This window comes from Neophocaena asiaeorientalis, unplaced genomic scaffold (genome assembly GCF_003031525.2).
Source record: "Neophocaena asiaeorientalis asiaeorientalis breed wild unplaced genomic scaffold, Neophocaena_asiaeorientalis_V1.1 scaffold46, whole genome shotgun sequence".
Taxonomy (NCBI): domain Eukaryota; kingdom Metazoa; phylum Chordata; class Mammalia; order Artiodactyla; family Phocoenidae; genus Neophocaena; species Neophocaena asiaeorientalis.
In genome coordinates, this window is record NW_020175393.1 from 3,486,460 (window position 1) to 3,509,800 (window position 23,341).

Genomic DNA, 23,341 nt, shown 5'->3' on the forward strand with positions numbered 1-23,341 from the left:
AGAAAGAGTAGCACGCACACCTCTTTATAAAGCATTTCAGCTTGCTTTCTGTCCTAAATGGGAAGAGGAGGACTCTATCCATCTAACGGAGAATCCAGAAAACCGTTAAAAATCAGGTACCCATGACTTGAGTGATAAGTAAAAACAATCTTGGTGTGAATGCTCTGCTTCCTGAAGTTGCATCCCTGGGGCCTAGATGAAAACTCATGTTAACAATACTACCTCTGCGATTGAAGAAGTCCTGTGAATATTTCCCACTGAGGGCAAAGCGTCTTGGAATTCTGCCTATCAGCTCTATAATGTGCGCAATGTGGTCTAAAATAGAAGGGTAAGAAGAACAGGATCAAGGACAAGCTGTAAAAGAGCTTTTTCTACGAATAGCTTTTTCAAGAACTAGCTGTTTAAAAGTAAGTACAAGTAAAACCGAGGATACTCAAGGGAAGCCTGGGAAGGCCAAGAATTATTTCCGGTGGTTTGTCACTTGATAGTAGTTGGCAAGTCCCATTCTGGAGTTTGGAGGCTTATCTATAATATTTTATTTCTGTTTTGTCTGTATCTAGGTCCAGGTGGGTTTTCCAGCTAAGCTACAAGAGTGTAGCAATATGCTTTACGACATTCTAGGACAGACATTTATTTATTTATAATAGTGCTCTGGGCTTCACAGAGTAATAATATCACTTTAAGAATGTTCATGACAAAGCACTCACATATGATCAAGTTTTCACAATCACCCTGTAAAACAGGGCAAAAATTAATACCCCATTTTAAAGGTGAAGAGTGGAACCTCTGGGAGAACGGCCTACTTGAAGCCACAAGGCCAATAAGAGCCAGAACTCAAATGAAAACCCTTATCTTATCATGTCTAGTCCAGAGGTTTTTTTGTTTTGTCTGTTTTTTAATTTAAAAAATCACATTATTAAAGAAAAAATGAGCACAAACATTTAAAGTATAGCTACTTGACTATCTTTGGCCACTAAAATGTTTACGTCATGTAGTGTCTTGTAACTGTCACAGCAGGCATATGGACTGTGAGCACTGCCAGGGAGGTGGGCAGTCTGCCACCAGCAGACGAGCTTGGGACCAGCCAGCATCCACACCTACAGACAGGTCTATTACTTTTTCTGCAGGTGACAAAAAGTAAAAATATGAAGAGGCTTTAAAAAGTGATGGCTCCTAGCTACAAAACAGCTTTAAAAATGACTTTAATCCTGTAGTTACAGAATCCAGGTCAAAAGCAATCACTTAAAACTTCCAATAATGTATCTTAGAGGAAAATCATATGCTAGAGACATACACTTATCTGGGAATTTGTGAAGGTTTCAGGTCATATCTATTTCTCATGTAAAGGACTCAGTGGTGTCATTTTAAAAGAACTTTATGAATTCACTATAACTTTTGGGCAGTTTTTACTGAATTTATGGTTTGGTAACAAGTATTTGGCTGCCAAAAAATTTCTGCCATTTTAGGCAGGATCTGCAAGTAAATATCTTTGTATAAATTAATTATAAATGAGACTATAATTTGTCTTACTATAAACTTCCAAGTAAAGTATTGGTTCTTTTAATATTTTTCCTACCAAGGAATTATTTTTCCCTTAAAATTGTTATATTACTTTAAATTCCAGCAACCTATCTCTGGCTTATCAATTAATCATAGGATTAATATATCTGACAGGCAAAATTATCAACTATTATTCCAAGATTTAGGGTTGTGGAATGTCCCTAACAACAGAGGACATGCTACTTAGGCCCCAGTCTTACCAGGACTTGTAACACTATGCATACACTAGCCAGGGGATAGGGTTTGCTTTTTCCTGCTCCTATGGGCCAAACAGTAGTAATCTGAGGTTTTATCTAAGGGCTGGAATAGGAGGGAATAAATTAGGATATAAATATCTAGGGTAACTGGTTCTCCCTTTTCCCTTACTTGAGTCTTTTCATATACATTTCAATTTTCAGGTTTGGTAGCATAAGATCCTGTACAATGTAATTCTAGCCACGATATGAGTCTGTACCACACACTATTTATAGGGAATCCAGGGAAATAAAGAGAAAAAAGTTAATTACCCTTGCAAACAGATATGATAGGGCATTTCTAAAATGATGTTAAGTCTACAGCCCCAAACTTATAACCCAGAAAAAAGCAAGCGGATAACAGGGAAAAATCAAGTGTGTACACAGGTAGTAATTACAGTAACAGGGGCTTATATACAGAAAACATGTCCAAACTGTACCCACTAAAACAGGCATATGGCTATGGTGATTGGTTAGCAGAGCATTTTTCAAACGGTACTTATTAGGAATATCAGCAGGCCTTACTAACATTGCCTTTTGACATCCCAGGGGACAAGTTTGAGAACTAGCACTGTTGGTTCCATAAAGCAGAACCTGATTTCCCCAAGAATCAAGGAAAGCACAGAAAGTAAAAGACATATTTTCCGCATTGGGAGGGTACACTGGTAGTGCTCTCTCAAAGTAATCCCCATTAATCCTGAAAACAAAAGCGCCAAAACTGTATAATAAAGAAGGTAAAACATTCCTTTAATAAAGTTTTCTTATTCACATTATTATTTCATCTAGTTACTTGAATGCCACTATGATTTTTAAAAAATCATCACACATTTAGTTGTCTGCTTTCACAGCCTCTCAGAACATCTGACACCTCGGGCTTTTCCCACTGGTATCGCAAAATATAAACCAATAATATTTTGTTTTAAAATGGAATCCAAATGTTAGTATCATTTAAAAAGAAAAATACAGCTTTAATTTTCAGAAAGGAGAAAAAAGAATGCTAAATGTTGTACAATTTATATAGACAAATAGGATATATTCTCTCCATTCAAGTAGTGTCTATCTGATAAAATCAACTTCCAAATAAAGTTGCAAGCATAACTGGGCAACAAGTTGATGAACAGGCAGATCCAAACTGGGTAAAGAATGAATCACTGATTTACACAGGAAGGAAAATGACTAGATGTTTTATAAGAAACCTGGCAAGTATTGGTTTGGCCAAAAGGTTCCTTCGGGTTATGACGTGAGATGGCTCTAGTAGCACTTACCTGTGTTTAACTTCATTCAAAACAATTTTGTTAGACTGTATGTGACAGCTTGTCTTATCAGTGTGCGTTTTAAAAAAAGACATCAAAATTGGTGAATTTTTGTGAAAAAAGCAACATTTTCAGCATATTATGCTTTTTTATTTCAAGAAAGGTAAAAACACAACTGAAACGCAAAAGAAGACTTGTGCAGTGTATGGAGAAGGTGCTGTGCCTGACAGAACGTGTCAAAAGTGGTTGCGAAGTTTCATGTTGGAGATTTCTCGCTGGATAATGCTCCACGGTTGGGTAGACCAGTTGAAGTTGGTAACGATCAATCGAAACATTGAGAACAATCAACGTTATACCACACAGGAGACAGCTGACATACTCAAAATATCCAAACCAAGCGCTGAAAATCATTTGCACCAGCTAGGTTATGTTAATTGCTTTGATGTTTGGGTTCCACGTAAGTTAAGTGAAAAAAACCTTGATCGTATTTCTGCATGCGATTTTCTACTTAAATGGAATGAAAATGTTCCATTTTTAAAACAAATTGTGACGCGCAATGAAAAGTGGATACTGTACAATAATGTGGAACAGAAGAGATCGTGGGGCAAGTGAAATGAACCACCACCAATCACACCAAAGGCTGGTCTTCATCCAAAGAAGGTGATGTTGTGTACATGGTGGGATTGGAAGGGTGTCCTCTATTATGAGCTCCTTCCAGAAAACCAAACGATTAATTTCAACAAGTACTGTTCCCAATTACACCAACTGAAAGCAGCACTCGACGAAAAGCGTCCAGAATTAGTCAACAGAAAATGTATAATCTTCCATCAAGATAACGCAAGACCACATGTTTCTTTGATGACCAGGCAAAAAATGTTACAGCTTGGCTGGGAAGTTCTGATTCAACTGCCGTATTCACCAGACATTGCACCATCAGATTTCCATTTATTTCAATCTTTACAAAATTCTCCTAATGGAAAAAATTTCAATCCCCTGGAAGACACCTGGAACAGTTCTTTGCTCAAAAAGATAAAAGTTTTGGGAAAATGGAATTATGAAGTTGCCTGAAAAATGGCAGAAGGTAGTGGAACAAAAGGGTGAGTACGTTGTTCAATAAAGTTCTTGGTGAAAACGAGTCTTCTATTTTTACTTAAAAACTCAAGGCACTTTTTGGCCAACCCAATACAAGTTTTAGTTTAACCAACTGTGGCCTTTTCTCTAATTCTTATATAGAATTCTTTAATATCTATTATAAAATATCTAGGATACCTAATACTTAACATAAAATATCTTATATTTCTATCTTTTCTGGGACTTATATATACTTAGCACACTAAGAAGACTAAGGCTCTTCCGTACTAGCAAATTACATTAGCCACCGTGCACAGACATCCTTGGTTGAGGGGACTTACCTTCATCTCGAGTGTACTCTTCCCCTGAATGAGGTTCAAATAAATAGTCGCCTGTGGCCAGTTCAAAGGCCTAAGAAAAAGAGGAAAGCTTATGAAAGCATAAAAAAGAAAGACGTTTGGGAAGTTTACTGCTATTTGGCTCAATTTTAAGTAATTTTTTCTTCTTGGAAAACCTGCAAATGATTATTTAAAAAATTCTCTAAGATTATTCCTAAAAAGCTTTCCTTTCACACCTGTACCTTAATAAAATGGAGCAGGAAAACTGCAAAAACTCAGTTAATATCAATACGTGGATTATTCCAAGCCCTGTACACCCCAATCTTTCAATCAGTAATTCAGCTCTCTTAAGTTTCTCTTTTTGCTCAGAGAGGGGCATATCTAAGGTGATTCTAAGTTATTAAATTATTAATGAGATAAACATGAATAACTTATAACTTCACATGGCTAGAAATTAACATTCTGTATCTAAAATCAAAACCCAAAAAATTCAGACATTTTTCTACCTATGACTCTTCAGTGTTTGGTAAAAAGTACATTTTTAAAGTTTTGCTTTGGAAAAGCACTGCCCCAGATAAAGAGTCCCCAGTTCCTAGGTCTACAGAAAAAGATTAAGTATAAATGGAGTCAGGAGCTACTCATATTGACCAGCAGGTTAGCATCCACCAACCAGGAAAGGCACATGTCCCCTATAACAAGAAAACGTCTTGTAAATAGTGATTGAGAGAGACTGAAAAAGTGATTTCCTCAGGAATAAGTGTCAACCAGTACAGAAGGACAGCATGTGAGTGATGGGGTTGTATTAATTTTTCACTGACTAAAAATAAACCAAGTAATTTAACAGCAGTTTTAAAAAGGACCTTATTGATATAAAAAGTACAGTTATAAGTCAACTGCTAGCCATGGGTCAGTTTTGGTTGACTCAATGGTACTAACCAGCCCAGACAATCTCAAGAACTGTGGAGTGGATTTAGTTGGGGCACATTCTCAATTCAGACCCATGTCTAGGTCTTGGTGGTTTGCCAGTGTTAGGATAGAATAGCCTTTCTCAAAAAATGTATAACCTGGGCTGTACCACTACCCAGAGCAAGGCCACAAAAGCAGAAGTTTCAGGATTGTCTCTAAAATGTCAGAGATGCTGTGGCTTCTTGCTAGGCATAGCTTGTTTTACATGCTAGCAGTTTGTTATGAAACTGAACTACACTGATAAACAGATACCTGTTTCACCCTCTAATTATCCTGAGGTTTACGGTCTCAAAGCAGAACAGAAACAATTTGTGATTCTTATTCATCAAAGTTTGTCAGTCTCTTCTGAAACCAGTACTTTAATTTTTCCATCTCATAGTGGGGGATTCAGTGAAGATATTAAAGCTAAAAAAAAAAAAAGTAGATAGTTTTCTAAAAGTTTAAAATATTCTAAAATTTTCCACCTAGATACTTATAACTAGTTACCTAAAGTTCTCTAAAAGAACTTTATTTTTGGAACATAAGGTAGTAGTTACAATTTTATAAATAACAGTAAAAAAAAACCAAACCAAACCGAAAGATCACAACATCAGAAATGAAAACTAGTAGAAACTCTAGATTACAAAACACCTAGTTAAACATCTTTCCTTTACAGATGAGAAAACTGACCAGAACAGAAAGGCCAAGTCCATCCTAGAATCCACGGCTCCTGGTGCCCACTCCTGTGCTTGTCTCACACTGACCACAGGGCCTATTTTACGTCAGTCAGGGTCATGCTAACAGACAGAGGCAAAATCAGGGAAGGTATGATAAATCCAGTGTGCTGGTACATCCAGATAATGGAATATTATTCAGTGACAAAAAGGAATGAGCTATCAAGTCATAAAAAGACATGGAGGAACCATAAATGATATTACAAAGTGAAGAAAAGCTAACCTGAATTATACTGTATGATTCCAACTATGACATTCTGGAAAAGGCAAAACTATAGAGACAATAAAAACATCAGTGGTGGCCAGGGGTTGGCAGGGGGTGCAGATGGATGAAGAGACAGAGCACAGAGGATTCTTAGGGCAGTGAAACTATGCTGTATGATACTATAATAGTAGATACATGTCATTACAAACTTGTCAAAATCCACAGAACGTTTGAAGAATTTTAAAACATCTATTCTTTATTAATTCTTAATGCTCTTCACAGAGCATTCCCTTCTTATAACTTTCCTTCTAACTTTGTAGTCTCAATCACTGAAGTGGCAGGCAATCTCTCAACTTGCCTTTTTACCTCAGAAAGGGTCCCAATCTTTCCATCAATTAATTGTACTAGATGAAGGATGATCCATCTCTCCAGGCACTTCTGATATTCCAAGATTTATTTTTATTCTCTGAGTATGGTGAAATTTAAAGCACGTTTTCTACATCTATTAGCAAAATGAGAGAAATTTGGGGGAACAAATGGGCCTCAAGTTTTCATGGTATTGTCTCAAGTCAGGTAAGTGCTTTCCCTCCTTTGGTCAAAAAAATTCCTGCACATGAGCTGGTCCAAAGAGGGGCCAAGGTTAATCCACCCCCCTTTCATCTTTTTTGCCTTTTTGCCTCCTTAAGCCTGACACTGTACATACTATGTTACACAGCAAGCAGGACCTACTGCCCTCAATTAACCCACTACTAAGAACCACATCATAATAAATCAGATGCCACCTACAAACTAGCTGTATTTTGTATGGCGGCATCTCTATCAATTATTTCCTCTACCAACTCAATCCAAATCAGACTCCTCGACACAAAGCTTTAAAGTATGGCAAGAAAGAAGATTTTCTTCCAATGTTCTTTCATCTTGTGCACACAATACCAAATCACCTTCAATTTAGACAGCCCTCCCCCTTAAAAGACCACAGGCATGCCATAACAAAATAATTTAGAAGGTCATGCCATATTAACATGGTTTAAACTTTATTATCTTTGGAAGACAAAGGTTTTCAGGAATGTGGGCGTCAAAGAAATCTATGACACAAAACAGGTTGGGGCTTCTAGTCTGTCCTTTCTCTTTTAAGTTTTCCCCAAAGTTGACTATAAATACTAAATGTTAATTGAAATGACAGTTTAATATGTTTCTGATTTAGTTCACTCATTTGATGGTCCACAAATATTTATTAAGTATTATTGTATACTAAAGAATTTGTTTGATCTTGTTCCTGTTTCCCGGGAGGAAGCCTCTCAACTCTTGGGCTTTCCAAGTGATAAACGTGCCTTTTGTTATTCATGGTGGGCCCCTTTGGACCACACTTAAGTTTATACTGATGAGGTGACTCATAGTGGGCCCCTAGACACAGTTTCAAGAGGGGGGCTGGATATGCCACCAAGTTGGACAAGACCAACTGTGCAATTAGAGGGTTGAGGCTTTGGGCTGCGTGTTGTCAAAACTGACCTCCCAACCTCTCAGGAAGGGAAGGGGGCTGGAGACTGAGTTCAACCACATGACCAATGATTCAATAAATCATGCCCAAGTAACGAAATCTCAGTAAAACCTTTGGGCACCTAAAGCTTGGGTAAACTTCCCTGGTTGGTGATACACACTGACGTACCAGGAAACTGATGTGTCCTAAGAACACCTTTGGTACCCTCTCAGACCTCACTGTATGCATGTCTTCATTTGGCTGGTCCTGATTTGTAACCTTTATATCAAAACTGTAATGTTTTAGCACTTCCCTGAGTTGTGTGAGTCATTCTAGCAAATTACTGAATCTGAAAGGACAATGGAAACTCCCAATTTGTAGCCAGATGGTCAGGAGGTATAGGTGGCCTGTGGACCCCAGAGCTTGCAGCTGGTGTCTGAAGTGAGGGTAGTCTTGTGGAAAACTATGCCTTTAATCTGTGAAGTCTGTGATAACTCCGGGAAGTTAGCATTAGCAGTGCATTGCACCCCCTCAAAGTGTCCCAGGCCCTGCACCAGACACTTAGCTATACATTATAGACATGGTTCCTGCCAGTACTTAAAATGAGTGGAAGAGAAAAAAGTAAATCCACAATTACATATTGAAGAGTACACTCCACTTCAGGAAACAATATAATATGTTCCAACATGAGGCTATCTGTGGGAAGTCATTTAATATCAGCTAAGTCTGACTACTTGAGTAGTTGCCTGACAAGGACAAAGCAGCAACTTATGAATCCATGGATGACTGAGCTTCATATCCTGTGAGGTGCAAAGACGGCTGAGTGACTGCTAAACTGTACAGAATGAAGCAGTTTCCAGGGTTTTCCCTAATCTGAAAATAGATCAGAGCTGAGGGCAAGGGTAAGGGTAACTTCTCCTCATCAAAAGCAGCACCGCGTCTGAGCAGTTGTTTTTAGCCGCCCCGCAACCCCAATCTGTACTGGGAAACATTTGGTTCCTTCACCTAACAGAAATTTGGCAGGAACCGAAGGGAATGTCAGATGCTTGTAACTAAGCTTTTAAATTCAGACCTCCCCAGACACGGGATTCAGAGTGCCAGTGATGAGTCAGAAAAAAAATCCTTTTCTGTTTGTTAATCCACTGGTCTACTGAAATTAGCAAATTACCACGTAACAAGTTAAAGTCAATGGGAAAAACATTACCATGCACGCTGTGCTCCAAATGTCAGCAGGGGTATTATAGCCAGATCCTATCAGAACTTCCAAGGAGCGATACTGCCTTGTCTGAATATCTTCAGTGAAATGTTTGTGCTGAGTAAATGAAGAAAGAAACAGTATTTAAAAATTCCTTTGTTCTAAAAAGTAACAAGTCATGATTGCTTAATGATGGAGATTAAAATAAGTTCACCGAAGCTTTCCCCAAACCAAAGTTCCCATGTGGCTAACTTCTTAAGTATCATTTAGATGTTATTAGCTCCAAACAGCACTTTTCTTTATATGCTGTCTACTCCAAATTATTTCTCTAAACATAAGTCTGAACTTAATATAGATACACAGGTTAGGGAATAACAATCGCTTTTTAAGAAATGGAAACCTATTACCCCAAACAAAAATTAAGCTGTTCATTTGTCTAAAATTAATAACTTGTATTTCAACAAATAAATGATACAAATTTAGGTTCAGTTCAAACTCTTCTTGCTGTGTGCTCATTATAGGAAAATAAAAGATGTAAGTTTCAAGTTTTAAGAACCTTATAAACACCACCTATAAAGACTTCTTGCTCTCATTCTCTTTTGCCTCCCTCACTCCTCCAAAAATATCAAACACGAATCTTGGGGAAACAGAGACCATGTTAAGCACCATGGGGATGCAATCAGCAAAACGTTTCTTTAACACATGTATGGGAAAGAAAGGGAAAACCTCTATATAAAAGCAACTTAAGAGACACAGTACCCAGTCTGGCATTCATGGATTTTATTTGGATCTTGTTCTAAACAAAATTAGAGGGATGTTTATGAGATAACTGGCAAAACTGACTGAATATTTGATATTAGTTAACTGTCAACCTTTTTAGGTGTTAACAATGGTGTCATGGTTACCTAAAAGAATCATTTTTTAGAAAGCCATATTTACAAATGAAAATAAGATGCCTGGGATATACTTCAAAATGATCTGGAGTGGGTGTCAGGGTGGGGATATAGGTGAAAAACAGGCAATGAGTTGATAATTGCTGGGTGACACTAGTATAACAGCAGGGGAGTTCATTCCACTCTCTACTTTTGTATATTTTTGAAATTTTCCGTAATAAAAAATAATACAGAAAAAAGAAGCTTCAAATGAGTCATACACAGGAAACAAAATTCAGATAATATTAAAACATGTAGTGTGAAAGATGATTTTCTAATCCTATTAAAATTTTAAAAAACAAACAAACAAAAAAACAAGGAACAGCATTTCTGAACAGGAGAAATTAGGCAGAGAAACCTTCAGGCAGAAAAACCAGCATTGACCAGAGCTCCACAGGGTACTGGACTAAGTTTGCAAAAGAGCAAAAAGTACTTCAGGTGAAGGGAACATCATAAATAAAGGCACAGAAGACATTTGCTAAAGCCAAACATAGCTAACTGCTAGGTTGAAGAGTTTCAATTTCATTTGGCAGACAAGAGAACACCACTGCACGTTAGTAAACAGGACAGTGTACTGTAAGAAGACTGACAGGACCTCTGAGAACACCACTCCAGTAATCTTCTGGTTTGTGGCCAGATCTAGGCTTAGTAATGAACATCTGAACAATGGCTGTGGAAATAGGGAAGGAAGAGCTAAAACCAAGGACATTCACAGAAAGAATGAGCACAATTTAAAAATTCAATTCAAGTGGGAGACAGGAGGAAGAGTCAAAAAGAACTCTGTGGTAGAGGCTGTCGACAAAAACACGGATGGAGAGATTTAGAGAGGGAAGTGGTTTTACAGGAAAACAATGGGTTCAGATACTGAGTTTGAAATGGAAATGTACTACAGGCGATACAGTTAGAAAAATGAACATGCTGTTCAAGGGAGTTGTCTTTACTCATCATGCCTCACTACTGCCTTACAAATACACTGTAAATGATAAATGAGGTCAAGAATCAGCAAAAGTAAAGAAGGTGGATTGGAAACATACACATCCACTCACTCCTGAAACTCCACTTTTGTAGCGAATCCAGCGTTAATTTTTTTTCTTTTTTGCGGTACGTGGGCCTCTCACTGTTGTGGCCTCTCCCGTTGCAGAGCACAGGCTCCGGACGCGCAGGCTCAGCGGCCATGGCTCACGGGCCCAGCCGCTCCGCGGCATGTGGGATCTTCCTGGACCGGGGCACGAACCCGTGTCCCCTGCATCGGCAGGCGGACTCTCAACCACTGCGCCACCGGGGAAGCCCCAGCGTTAATTTTTTTTTTTTTTTTTTGCGGTACGTGGGCCTCTCACCGTTGTGGCCTCTCCCGCCGCGGAGCACAGGCTCCGGACACGAAGGCCCAGCGGCCAAGGCCCATGGGCCCAGCCGCTCCGCGGCACGCGGGATCCTCCCAGACCGGGGCACGAACCCGTGTCCCCTGCATCGGCAGGCGGATTCCCAACCACTGCGCCACCAGGGAAGCCCCCCAGCGTTAATTTTTAAAGCATAAACTGACAAAGACAGAAAAGGCAAAGGAGTCAGAGCAATACAATTTAGAAGCTGGAAAGCAGAGAGATCACTGGCAAGTGTCTTAATGGATCCAAGAAAGCTGAATAATAAGCCATTGGTGAAAGCGGAGAAGCAGTGTGAGGTATTTCACAGTAGTCCTCCCAAGGCTCAGGATTTGGTGGTATCAGGTATCTCTGGAAGTAGCGGGGAGGGTGGGATTCAACAAAGGAATACTGCTTTAGAATATCTTTTAAAGAAAGAGAGCTCCAGAACACAGGACATGATGTAGTATAACAGCCTTTCCCTGGCCTGACAGACACTTAGAGGTTTTCTCTGGAGTGGGTAATACAGTTTCTGGAGGATGCTCGGCATGGTTGAGGGGAGAGTACTATCCTGAAAACAGGGAAATTAAGTGACTACATGTAATTGCATGTTGAACCCCAGAGTTCTTGCTTAACTCAGTTTCCAAAACACTAGCAGCCACGCATTCACTCCCCAGGTAAGAGATCTGAGGAAGACTAAGTTTTCTGCAGGAAGTATGACCAATCCAAGACCCTGACATCTGAGGATGAAATGAAATAGCTCAGACAAATCATTTTATAGTGAATGACAGTCAACAAGAACCACCCAGGCACAAAGCTTCCAAACAGCTTTCTGGCACTCCATTCATATGGTCAGTTTTTTGTTTAATGATCCTGAACAAAGAAGGCAAGAGACACTATGTAAAGAAGAAGAGGACTTCCCTGGTGGCGCAGTGGTTAAGTATCCACTTGCCAATGCAGGCAACATGGGTTCAATCCCTGGTCCGGGAATATCCCACATGCCGTGGAGCAACTAAGCCTGTGCGCCACAACTACTGAGCCTGTGCTCTAGAGCCCGTGAGCCACAACTACTGAGCCTACGTGCCGCAACTACTGGAGCCCACGTGCCTAGAGCCTGTGCTCTGCAACAAGAGAAGCCACGGCACCACAACAAAGAGTAGCCCCTGCTCACCGCAACTAGAGAAAGCCCACATGCAGCAACGAAGACCCAATTCAGACAAAAAAAAAATCAGACACTTGTGAATTACAGGTTGATAAAATGAATATTTAAAAAAAAAAGAAGAAAATGTCAAAAATGAAAAAATAATCAATATCCTCTCAGAGATAATCAGGGAACCAAAGAACTCTTGGAAAGTAAGGATATACTAGGAGAAATAAGAAAAAATAAGGCTTAAAAGAACAAGCTGAGAAATCTCCCAGAAAATAAGCAAAAAGAAAAATACTAGAAAATAGGAGAGAAAGAAAATGAGAGAACCTGCATAAATCTAACATTTGAATAATGAGATTTCAGAGCTAGAGAATTAAAAAAAAGAAAAAAAATCAAGAAAGAATCAAAACCAAAGAACCAGAGTTTCAATACTGAAAGTGCACACTGGGTCCCTTAGCTAATCGATGAAAACAGACCTCATGAGGCACATCGCTGTGAAATGATCCTGCAGACTTTCACAGGGGAAAAGGCTTCATACAAAGGTCCAAGAATCAGAATGACTTTGGTCTTTTAGCAGCAATAAGACAGGAAACTAGAAAACAATGGAGCAATGACAAACATTCTGAGGGAAAACGATTTTCAACCTAGAATTTTACATGCAGCCAACTGAGTGTAAAAACAGAATAAAGACATTATTAGACACACAAGCATGCCCACTCCCTCAATCACACACACCCTTTCTGAGGAAGCTACTAAAAGTTGTATATACTTCAAACAAACAAACAAAATAGGGAGGGTGGGAGATGCAAGAGGGAGGAGATATGGGGATATATGTATAGGTATAGCTGATTCACTTTGATATAAAGCAGAAACTAATACACCATTGTAAAGCAATTATATTCCAATAAAGATGTTAAAACAAGCAAACAGGGGCTTCTCTGGTGGCGCAGTGGTTGAGAGTCCGCCTGCTGATGCAGGGGACGCAGGTTCGTGCCCCGGTCCGGGAAGATCCCACATGCCGCAGAGCGGCTGGGCCCGTAAGCCATGGCCGTTGAGCCTGCGCGTCTGGAGCCTGTGCTCCACAACGGGAGAGGCCACAACAGTGAGAGGCCCGCGTACTGAAGAAAAAAAAAAAAAAGAAAAAAAACAAGCAAACAAACAAACAAAAACCATGATGGAGTAAACCAAGAAGATCAGAGAGACAGGAAACGGGATATAAAAATAATCTCCAGGACATTTATGAAAGGAAATCCCAAGTGGCAGTGATGCAGCAAGCTACAGGGCAACCCAAGAGATGAACACAAATTAGCAGAGCACAGGTTCCAGATAGAGCTCTTTAGGAAGAAAAAGTTGAAACTATACCCAAGGTATCCATGTGTATTAAAGTGTAATCATAGCACTGGATCAAAGTGTGGGGTGGAATTAAGTGATAAGTAATACAAAGACAACTAAGCAAATGAAACACTGTGTTAGGCAGAAAGGGAAAAGGAATCATACCACAATATATGCTTAGTTCAGCTGAAGACAGCATTAGAGTCCTAATAATGTAAACATGGAGTCATTTAGCCAAGTCATATTAAATTGACAAGATAGGGGATGGTTGTAGTGGTAGGTAAGTCCTACTTTCCAAAAGGCAGAAATACCTAAAACTGAAAAAAAGAATTGGAAGCAATATACCCAATTTATTTATTAGCAATGCGAAGGTAAATACCCTCATGTGGGGAGTGACAAATTGGCAAAGGGAGGGGGGACAGATTTTTGAATCAAAATCTATGTAAGTGTCCCTAAACTATATATGCATGTGCATAACTGATGAGCAAAAGTATAATATTAAAAAAAATCAAACTCTTTGAAAATCATGTAAAATTCCATTACCAAATACCACACGCTGCTGTGCTTAAGAGACCAACAAGATATGAGGTTAGACCAAGATCCAGCAGGACAAGGCACCCATGTCCAGTTCACCACTGTCCTAGTGCCCAGGTCAGAATATGTACCCATATATTTGCTGAATGAATAAATGGATGAGAAGAATGTAAAGTCATTTTAGCACAGAGACCCATTAAAAAATGTATATAATAGTTGAAGAGAGAGAGATTAATTCTGTTGTAGTAAAAATAACAGGAAAGACTGCACCCAAATAAAGCAGAGTATGCCAAATGCATAACACAGGCACGAAGGAAGGTGTTCCAAACACAAAGGCAAAGGAGCTTGAAACATGATGTGAGCAGGAAACTGACAAACATTTGAAGTTTATATCATGTGATATTTGTTACAGAGTCAGTATTTTCCTCTGTAATTGTTTTACTTAAATATTTAATGAGCACCTCCTATATATTGGGCACTGTTCTAAGTACCATAGATACAGCAGTGAATGAAAAAAATCTCTGCTGTGATGGGACATACATTATAGCGAGAGGGATATTAAACAAACAAATATCTAGTATCAGATTGGGTTAAGTGCTGTGGAGAAAAAAGAATCGAGGGAGGAGAGGAAGAAAAAGAAAATGGGTGTAAAGAGTGGTGGTTTGCTAATTACTGTATGTTAGGTGTTCAGGGGAAGATCTCCCTGGTTAAGATGACATCTCAATAGGAACTTGAAGAAAATGAAGGAGTGAATTATACACATTATCTTGGGAAGAGAATTCCAGGCAGAAGAAATAATAAGTGTTTTTTGCTTGGTGGTGTGTGGGCCATGGTAGGGACTTTGGCACTCATTCTGAAGGAAGCCACCACAAGGTTTTAAGAATATCTGACGTGACTTGCATTTAAAAGGATCACTCTGAGAGCTATGTTGAGAACAGTCAGTAAGAGGGAAGGACAACAGAAGAGAGAAGTGAGGAGGCTAATGTAAGTCACCCAGGTGAAAATATATGGTGGCCTGGACTGTCTGGTGGCGTGGTGAAATAATTCTAATTCCTTGAAAAGCTTTTCTACATTTCTATCAGTCAGTGCTAAGCACTGACTTCATTTTTTCCACAAAGTTATCACAATATTCTAGAATCGATATTGAAAGTGAGATCCTTCTAGGTTATGAACCACTAGATATAGGATGTCATGTGGAATAGGGAATTTGAAGTACAAAAGTAAACCTAAGACCTATTAAAGTGGATTTTGCCTCAAACTGTCTCCAATATCCCTGTTTACAAAGCATATAGCTCTTTGAATAGTAACATTTATGTGCAAATCATTCTATTGTAGATTTTTTAAAGATACTCATTAAAAATAACACAAAAGGGCTTCCCTGGTGGTGCAGTGGTTGAGAGTCCGCCTGCCGATGCAGGGGACACGGGTTCGTGCCCGGTCCGGGAGGATACCACGTGCCGCGGAGCGGCTGGGCCCGTGAGCCATGGCCACTGAGCCTGCACGTCCAGAGCCTGTGCTCCACAACGGGAGAGGCCACAACAGTGAGAGGCCCGCGTACCGCAAAAAAAACAAACAAACAAAAAAACAAACAAAAAAAACACAGAAAGCATTCTTAACTAGGTAAACAACAGTATTAATATGACACTATACGTCAAAAACCTCCTTTAAAAAAAGTACCTAACTTCTGACTTAGTAATTTCATGTCTAGGACATCCTAAGGTCAACTTCAAAAGACTCATGAGCAAAGATGTTCATCACAAAGAACTGTCAAGAGTATGTAAAGGTTATAGTATACTGGCAAATACCACATAACCAACTGAATTTGATGTAAATTTCTGGTTGACAAAAGTGTTCGAAATATATTAAATGAATTAAAAGGTTACAATTAATAAGTTAGATGCTGATTTTAAAAATAGGGGGAAAGTATGAACGTGGGTATTGACAGTAAGAAAGTCAATGAGGATATAGATAAAACAAAACCGGCCAGGAGTTGAAATTACTGAATCTGGGTGACAGGTACCTGGAATAGGGGCAGGATCATACCATTCTCTCTACTCGTGTAAATGGTTAAAAAGTAAAAAAAAGTCCACTAAAATGTTAACTAGCAATTTGGGTATAGAACTGCAGATGTTTTCTTCTTTTAGCACAACTAAGTCCAAGTTCTCATTTATCCCCAGTCACTTCAAAAGACTGAGACAAGTTTCACTTACCACCCAACAGGCATTTCCAAGATCAGCAATCTTCACTTGGAGCTTTTCTGCATTTTTTGGCTCAAGGGGATTAACAAGAAAATTTCCAGCCGTGGATTTTCCTATAGACAACAGGTATCATCAATAAGACTGTTCAATGAACACAGAAATAACCAAAGGTTAATGAAACTCTATGAGGTAATTCACCCAGGTCCCCAACTGGCAACCTACAATAAATTTTCTAAAATAAACCAAGTAAAGCAACATCCTGACTTCCCAGAATTAAAACCTCTGCCTTCACAGCAACAAGTAAAATGCTGTATACTCACTGTTTAACCAATAAAAATCAAACTGAGCTACACATTTACACACTGAAGGTAACTTGGACACCTGCTGTAAAGCTATATTTATAACAACAATGGTACTTTTAGTTTAGAAATTCATGAAAAATTTTTTTGTGTGGTGAATTAAAAAAAATTGTATAGCTGATTTACAACATATTAGTTTCAGGTATAAAACATAGCAACTCAGAATTTTTATAGATTATAATCCATTTAAAGTCACCAAAAAGTAATGCTATATTTCCCTGTGCTGTACAATATATATCCCTGTAGTCTATCTATTTTATTATATATGGTAGCTTGTTCCTCTCAATCCCCTACTCCCACCCCTCCTTTCCCTTCCTCCCTCTCCACACTGGTAACCACCTATCATTCTCTATACCTGTGAGTCTGTTTCTGTTTTGCTGAATTCATGTTTTATTTTTTAGGTTCCACAGGTAAGTGACAACATACATTATTTGTCTTTGTCTGTCTGACTTATTAGAAATTCATGAACACGTTATGCAGGGAAGGAGTACTGGGGAAGTACCTTTGTTGTCTAGTGGTCCATTATGTTCTTGCTCTTGCTCATCTTCACAGGGTATCTCTGCTCGAATGCTTTCTTGAAGTTGGCTAATGTCCTGTGCACTGAATGACCGGTCTACATTTGATGAAGACTGGCACATCATGGTATCTGACACCTCAGAGGTTACAGGTGTACAGGAGTCTGTTTCTTGAGATGTGCTGCTGTCTCCATTTTGGGAACTTAGAAAACTAGGTTCCTGCTTCAAATTTTGGACATCACAGCCATTAGCATTACGTAGATCCTCTTTAAGCCTCAATGTTTCTTTATTATTGTTCTCAGTATAATTAACGACTTCAATTACTCCATTGCAATTTATTTCTGCTGCATCACCCTCTACACCATGTTCCGTAAGTGTTTGATCCTGGTGAATGGTACTTGACTCTTCTAAGGAACAAAGACAAAAAGGACGTACGTGTATGCATATGCATGAAAGAACAAAAAAAATCTCTCCACAAGATTAAAACGTTTTCTAGAACTTATACAGGGTGACAGAAAAACATGACTGCACATCTAAAATCTATTTATGAAAGGACAAAGATCTTCTTATTCTTACCCAATTGCTAAATGAGGTCTACGTTGCATTTCCTGAGAAAAGTTAGAAATTACATTTGAATATTACCTACCTAACATTTATGACAAATTCTGTATTCTTACTGTATAACGACACCCCCAGAGATGTTGTATATGCATGAAACCACTATATTATAAAACAATGATAAATTAATGTTAAAGTTTGCTATAAAGTAATTTTTGTGATGCTCTATTTATACCAAGTTTTTCTTGGGTCATTTTATTAGGTGGGTTCTCTTTCAAGGGTCTTTCAACAGGACTCTCTGATTCTTCTTGCTTGTTTGGTCTTTTTTGCCCAGGGCCCGACTCTTTCTCCATTTCCTCAATTTCCTGCATTCGCTTCTCTAGTAATTCTGCCTGGCGCTTCTGCTTCTTCTTCAATTTCTTCTTCTTATTCTTTGACATTTTGTCAGCCTGGGCGGAGATTACAAACAGATAAAGCCTTCAGGTGGCTAATCCATTATCCCCAGTTGGAGATAACTGTTACTTTTAATTACTTCCTAATTAAATTCCACTCTTGTCCTAACATAGCACTTAAGCTTTTCATTAATCTAAAAAATGTAGATACTCTTAAGAAACCAAATTAAAACAAAATTAACAACAAATCTTGGTCCTCTGAACAGTCTGTGGGGCTGGTCCACTCTCATGCTCAAATTTATGGAAACCTCACCAGTACAAACTTGCTGAAGATGCACAGGAATTTATTGGAGAAAATTATAAAAGTGCAGGAATATTTTATTTTCTGGTTTCCAAACTCTAAATAAACTGTGATCCATAACAGAAGAATCCCTGCCCATTGCCCATAGATCAGAATTAAATATAGAAACACCTTATACTTACTGGTTTAGGCTGGGGTGCAGTACTGACTGAAAAGAAAAGAAAACCAAGTAAGAATCCTTGCATTCAGCAGGCAATATAAACTAAGACACCCTACCAGAATGAAAAGTCTTTCTTGTACAGTTTATATTGTAGAGAGAACTAGTTTTTAAGCAATTTTGGTAGAAGCAACATTATTTTTTTTAAAAGAACAAACAATGCATACAAAAGTCAACAAACTTAAAATAAATTTTAATAAATTCTTCTCCAGATAGCATCACTATATGCAAAGAACCAAGTCCTCCTTTCTGATTTACATCATTAATGCTGCTAAAAACTCATTCCCATGTACTGCTTAAAACAGAAAAGGATAGGCAACAACCCTCTCATCCCCACCCAGGACTAATTCTTCCGTGACACTTGTCAGTTTTAAAAGGAGAGTGGCATCAAAAGCTACAGTAATTTATTACATAGCATGTTATGGATATTAGTTTAGCTTAGGTGGGAGGTAGAATCTTCAGTCTTCCTTAAAAAAAAAAAAAATTTTTTTTTAAAATTGTGGTAAGAAACTTGTAATATACAATTTCCCTCTTAACCATCCTTAAGCATACAGTTCAGTAGTGCTAATTTCACACAGTGTAACATTTCTAGAACTTTTTCGTTGTGCAAAAATGAAACTCTATGCCCATTAAACAACTGCCCCTTGCCCCCTTTGTAGGTCTTCTTTTTCAAAGGATGTCTCTGGATAATTGATATTTCAACTTGAGGATCAAGAGAGTTCCTCAAATATAATTAAACTACTAAAATTAAAATCTGTACCACAAATGGAAAAAAATCATCATAATCATAGTAGCCACCATTTATTTAATGCATAATACTGTGTGGCATACTACTAACTGCTTTAACATGAAATTTAATCCGAGTAACTCCTGCATGAGAAAAAAGAAGTCAAGTCATGTGCCTAAGGTCATTCAATGAATGAAGCAAGGAGTCAAAATAGGTATGTCCACTCCAGTGCTTAAACCCAAGCTCTTACTAGCAATGTTATCTTGCCCCTGCACAGGAATCACTGATTCACATAGGTGAGCATGTATGAACATCAAAAAAGACCATCAAATCACAAGAGAAAACATTTTAACAACAACATGAATCAGCTTTTACAATACACAACGTTATCTGGACCTAAAAGGCACAGTCTTCTTCCCCTATGGGAATAATACTGAGTATAAAAAGTCTTTTGAAGGCTGGAACTATTTCTTATGTAAGTACTTATTGTATCTTACTGTTAAATGAATTAGTGGTGCTTTACTTTTACTTAACTGTCAGGTAATAGAATAAAAACAAGAACTTCTCTTAACTTCTAATGAAAGTGAAGTCCCCAAAGAAAATATACCTGCAGATCCAGAAGGTGGAGGAGCTCCAGATCGCTGCCATTCTGTTGCTTCTGCAGCCAGCCTCCGGATGTACTGTTCATTCACTGACAACAAGATGTTTTCTGGTTTAATGTCAGTGTGGATGATACGGCACTTGGTGTGTAAATAATCCAGACCCTGTAACACCTGAATGGGAATAGAGTAGTAGACTTGCAAACACAAAATACAAGTCTTTCTGGAGAAGGAAAAAATCACAATACAACATTTTGAAAAAATAAAAATGATATGGTAGTTTTCTACAGAGAAGAAAGCATTTTTTTTAAAGCACAACGAACTTCTCCAGAAAGATTAATTGTAAACTAGGAACAAAGGCAAGAGTTTATTTACAATAAAAAGTTCTTCCAAGTTTTACGAAGCTAATTCTATTTGAAGATATTTATTGATACATTACAGAGACGAAGAATAAACAGTTGACATTGTCCTTTAACTACTGAAATGTAGGTCATGAAAGAGATTTAGGTATCTTTAAATTCAAATTTCCTTGTTAATGAAGAACTGAGGTCTCTTGCTTCCCAGTTTGGAGCTCTGTCCAACAAAACACATTATCTAAACAAACTGCTTGCCCTCTGAAGTATTACCACTTTCCTGATGACAAACTTCTTCACTATATATTGAAAGCTGTTTAGAATATGAGAAAATGCTCATGAATAATGTTATATAAAGAGACGGTAATAATTTGACAATTTTCTATTAATATATAATCAATTTTTGCAACCAGGACTTCTGGATAAGGGCTCCAAATTTCTAAAATCAGGCATTACACTCAGCTCCCCATCTAATAATTATTACAGAAGATGAACCTGGGGGAAAATGATTACACTAAAACATTTAAAAACAGAATAAACACAATAAATAGGGGCTGAATAAATAATTTCAGCAATTAAAAAAACCTAGTTTTAAAAATAAAAATTCTATTGGAAATAGGAAACTCCTGACACTTTAAGAATCTTAAAAAATTACCACATAAAAACTATTATGTATAAAATAAATAAGCTACAAGGATATACTGCACAACACAAGGAATATAGCCAATATTTTATAATAACTATAAATGGAGTATAACCTTAAAAAAAACCCCACAACATAGAAAATATTAAGATACATACTTGCTGAATAATTTTTTTGACACAAGGCAAAGGAAGCCCTTGATAATTGGACTTGATGATCCACTTGAGCAGATGATGCCCCAAAACTTCAAACACCATGCAGATATCTAGGAGTTTGTTAAGGAGGAAAAGGGAGACAGAAGAGAAGAAAGGGGGCAAGACAAGCTGTGTTCCACCTCAATGAAATTATTATTGTATTCTTTCAGTATAAAGAATTATATAGAGCTTGACTAAAAAAGAAAATGTAGCTGTCAATATTCTGACATTCTAAAGGTTAATTAATGCTTTAGTCACAGAAAATACCCAAAATATGGAAAACTCTGGGGTGCTGGTTTATTAATAAAACTATGCACATTAAAACACTCAGTGATAAAAATAAAAGTGAAACATATACATAAAGTTAGTGAAAGCACTAGGCTTAAGGTGTTGATTAGTCTCTTCCCTGATGTCGAAACTAACGTCCAGGGTAACAACGCCTACTCTCATAGTATCAAAGCAAGGAAAAATAAATTTGGCTTTAGCGAAAGAAGACAATGTACCAAAACGAGATAAAAAATGTAAATGTCAACATTAAAAATATATAGGAAACTAACTTGCTTCATGCTCTTTACTTTACAAAACTAATCTTGATTCTACTGCCACCATGTGTTCTCTTACGTATGAACACCCTAATCACGCCTCATAACAGGAATACTCTTTGGGCATGGTAGTGCCAGGGTTAGGGCACTGCAGGGATTTTAGTCAGAAGATGTTGGTATTTTCGACCTCTAGAAGCTTCTACATAAATTGGGAAGTCAAGACATACATATGTAATAATGATCTAGTGCTCAGACTTTTTTTTGTTTTTGTTTTTGTTTTGCGGTACGCGGGCCTCTCACTGCTGTGGCCTCTCCTGTTGTGGAGCACAGGTTCCAGACACGCAGGTTCAGCGGCCATGGCTCACGGGCCCAGCCGCTCTGCGGCATGTGGGATCTTCCCGGACTGGGGCATGAACCTCTGTCCCCTGCATCGGCAGGCGGACTCTCAACCACTGCGCCACCAGGGAAGCCCCAGACTTTTGTTTTAAATAAGATTCTCCGCTAAAGGAAAACCTGTACTCCTTAAAGAAATGGCCAAATCCAAGGAAAACCTGGAATACCTTGCTGTGCCAACAGTAAGGGAACACGTCAGGAGGAAAGAGCAACCAGCTTGAAGAAGCCACTGGCTGGTTAAGAATCCGCCTGCCAATGCAGGGGACATGGGTTCAAGCCCTGGTCCGGAAAGATCCCACATGCCACAGAGCATCTGGGCCCGTGCACCACAACTACTAAGCCTGTGCTCCTAGAGCCCGTGCTCCACAACAAGAGAAGCCACCGCACCTCAACGAAGAGTAGCCCCCGCTTGCCACAACGAGAGAAAGCCTGTGCACAGCAACGAAGACCCAACGCAACCAATAAATAAATAAATTAAATAAACCTATTTTTTAAAAAAAGAAGCCACTGGCCAAAGTTGACATTTTAAAGAGTGAAGTTATGAATTAGCTTATAAATTAAAAACAGAATGAATCCAAATGGGATACTAAAATAAGTGTGTGTTCGGGGGAGGAAAATGTCTTCTTCAGAGAAAAAGTCAACTAATAAAAAGTATGACAGAAATAAAAAATTACCATTTTATCATCATTATAGTAATAACTGAACTGATTCAGATAAGAATCAATGAATACTAAAACTACTAAGTGAAGATTGCTAGGGGAAAAAGAATTCTCACAGTGTCACACTATCACCCCATAGGTTGCTTATTAATTATAAAAGGAAAAAGATACTTTTAAACAGGGAAATTGAGCAGACACTGCCTTAACCATGTAATCAAACATATCATCACCAATGATAAGCACAAATTCACATAATGTGCCCTCTGATGTAATACACTGAGAAAAATAAAACATCATCCATGTAGTATACTTGACAAAAATGATTAATGAACTTAATCATGAGGAAATAATCAGACAAATCCAAATTAAGGAACAATACA

At 38.2% G+C, this 23,341-nt stretch overlaps 1 protein-coding gene across 1 annotated transcript in view; it reads right to left on the reverse strand.

Annotated features, from left to right (window-relative positions):
• The window catches only part of SRPK1 (SRSF protein kinase 1), a 36,513-nt gene that overhangs the window by 2,341 nt on the left and 10,831 nt on the right, over positions 1 to 23,341 (reverse strand). The window contains exons 5-12 of the mRNA XM_024766030.1: positions 21,332 to 21,438; positions 20,186 to 20,351; positions 18,817 to 18,842; positions 18,177 to 18,390; positions 17,371 to 17,790; positions 16,522 to 16,622; positions 9,021 to 9,128; positions 4,459 to 4,528 (exon numbers count right to left, since the gene is read on the reverse strand). Of these exons, the coding sequence (XP_024621798.1) occupies positions 4,459 to 4,528; positions 9,021 to 9,128; positions 16,522 to 16,622; positions 17,371 to 17,790; positions 18,177 to 18,390; positions 18,817 to 18,842; positions 20,186 to 20,351; positions 21,332 to 21,438 (1,212 nt within the window). The remainder of the gene's footprint in view (positions 1 to 4,458; positions 4,529 to 9,020; positions 9,129 to 16,521; positions 16,623 to 17,370; positions 17,791 to 18,176; positions 18,391 to 18,816; positions 18,843 to 20,185; positions 20,352 to 21,331; positions 21,439 to 23,341) is intronic.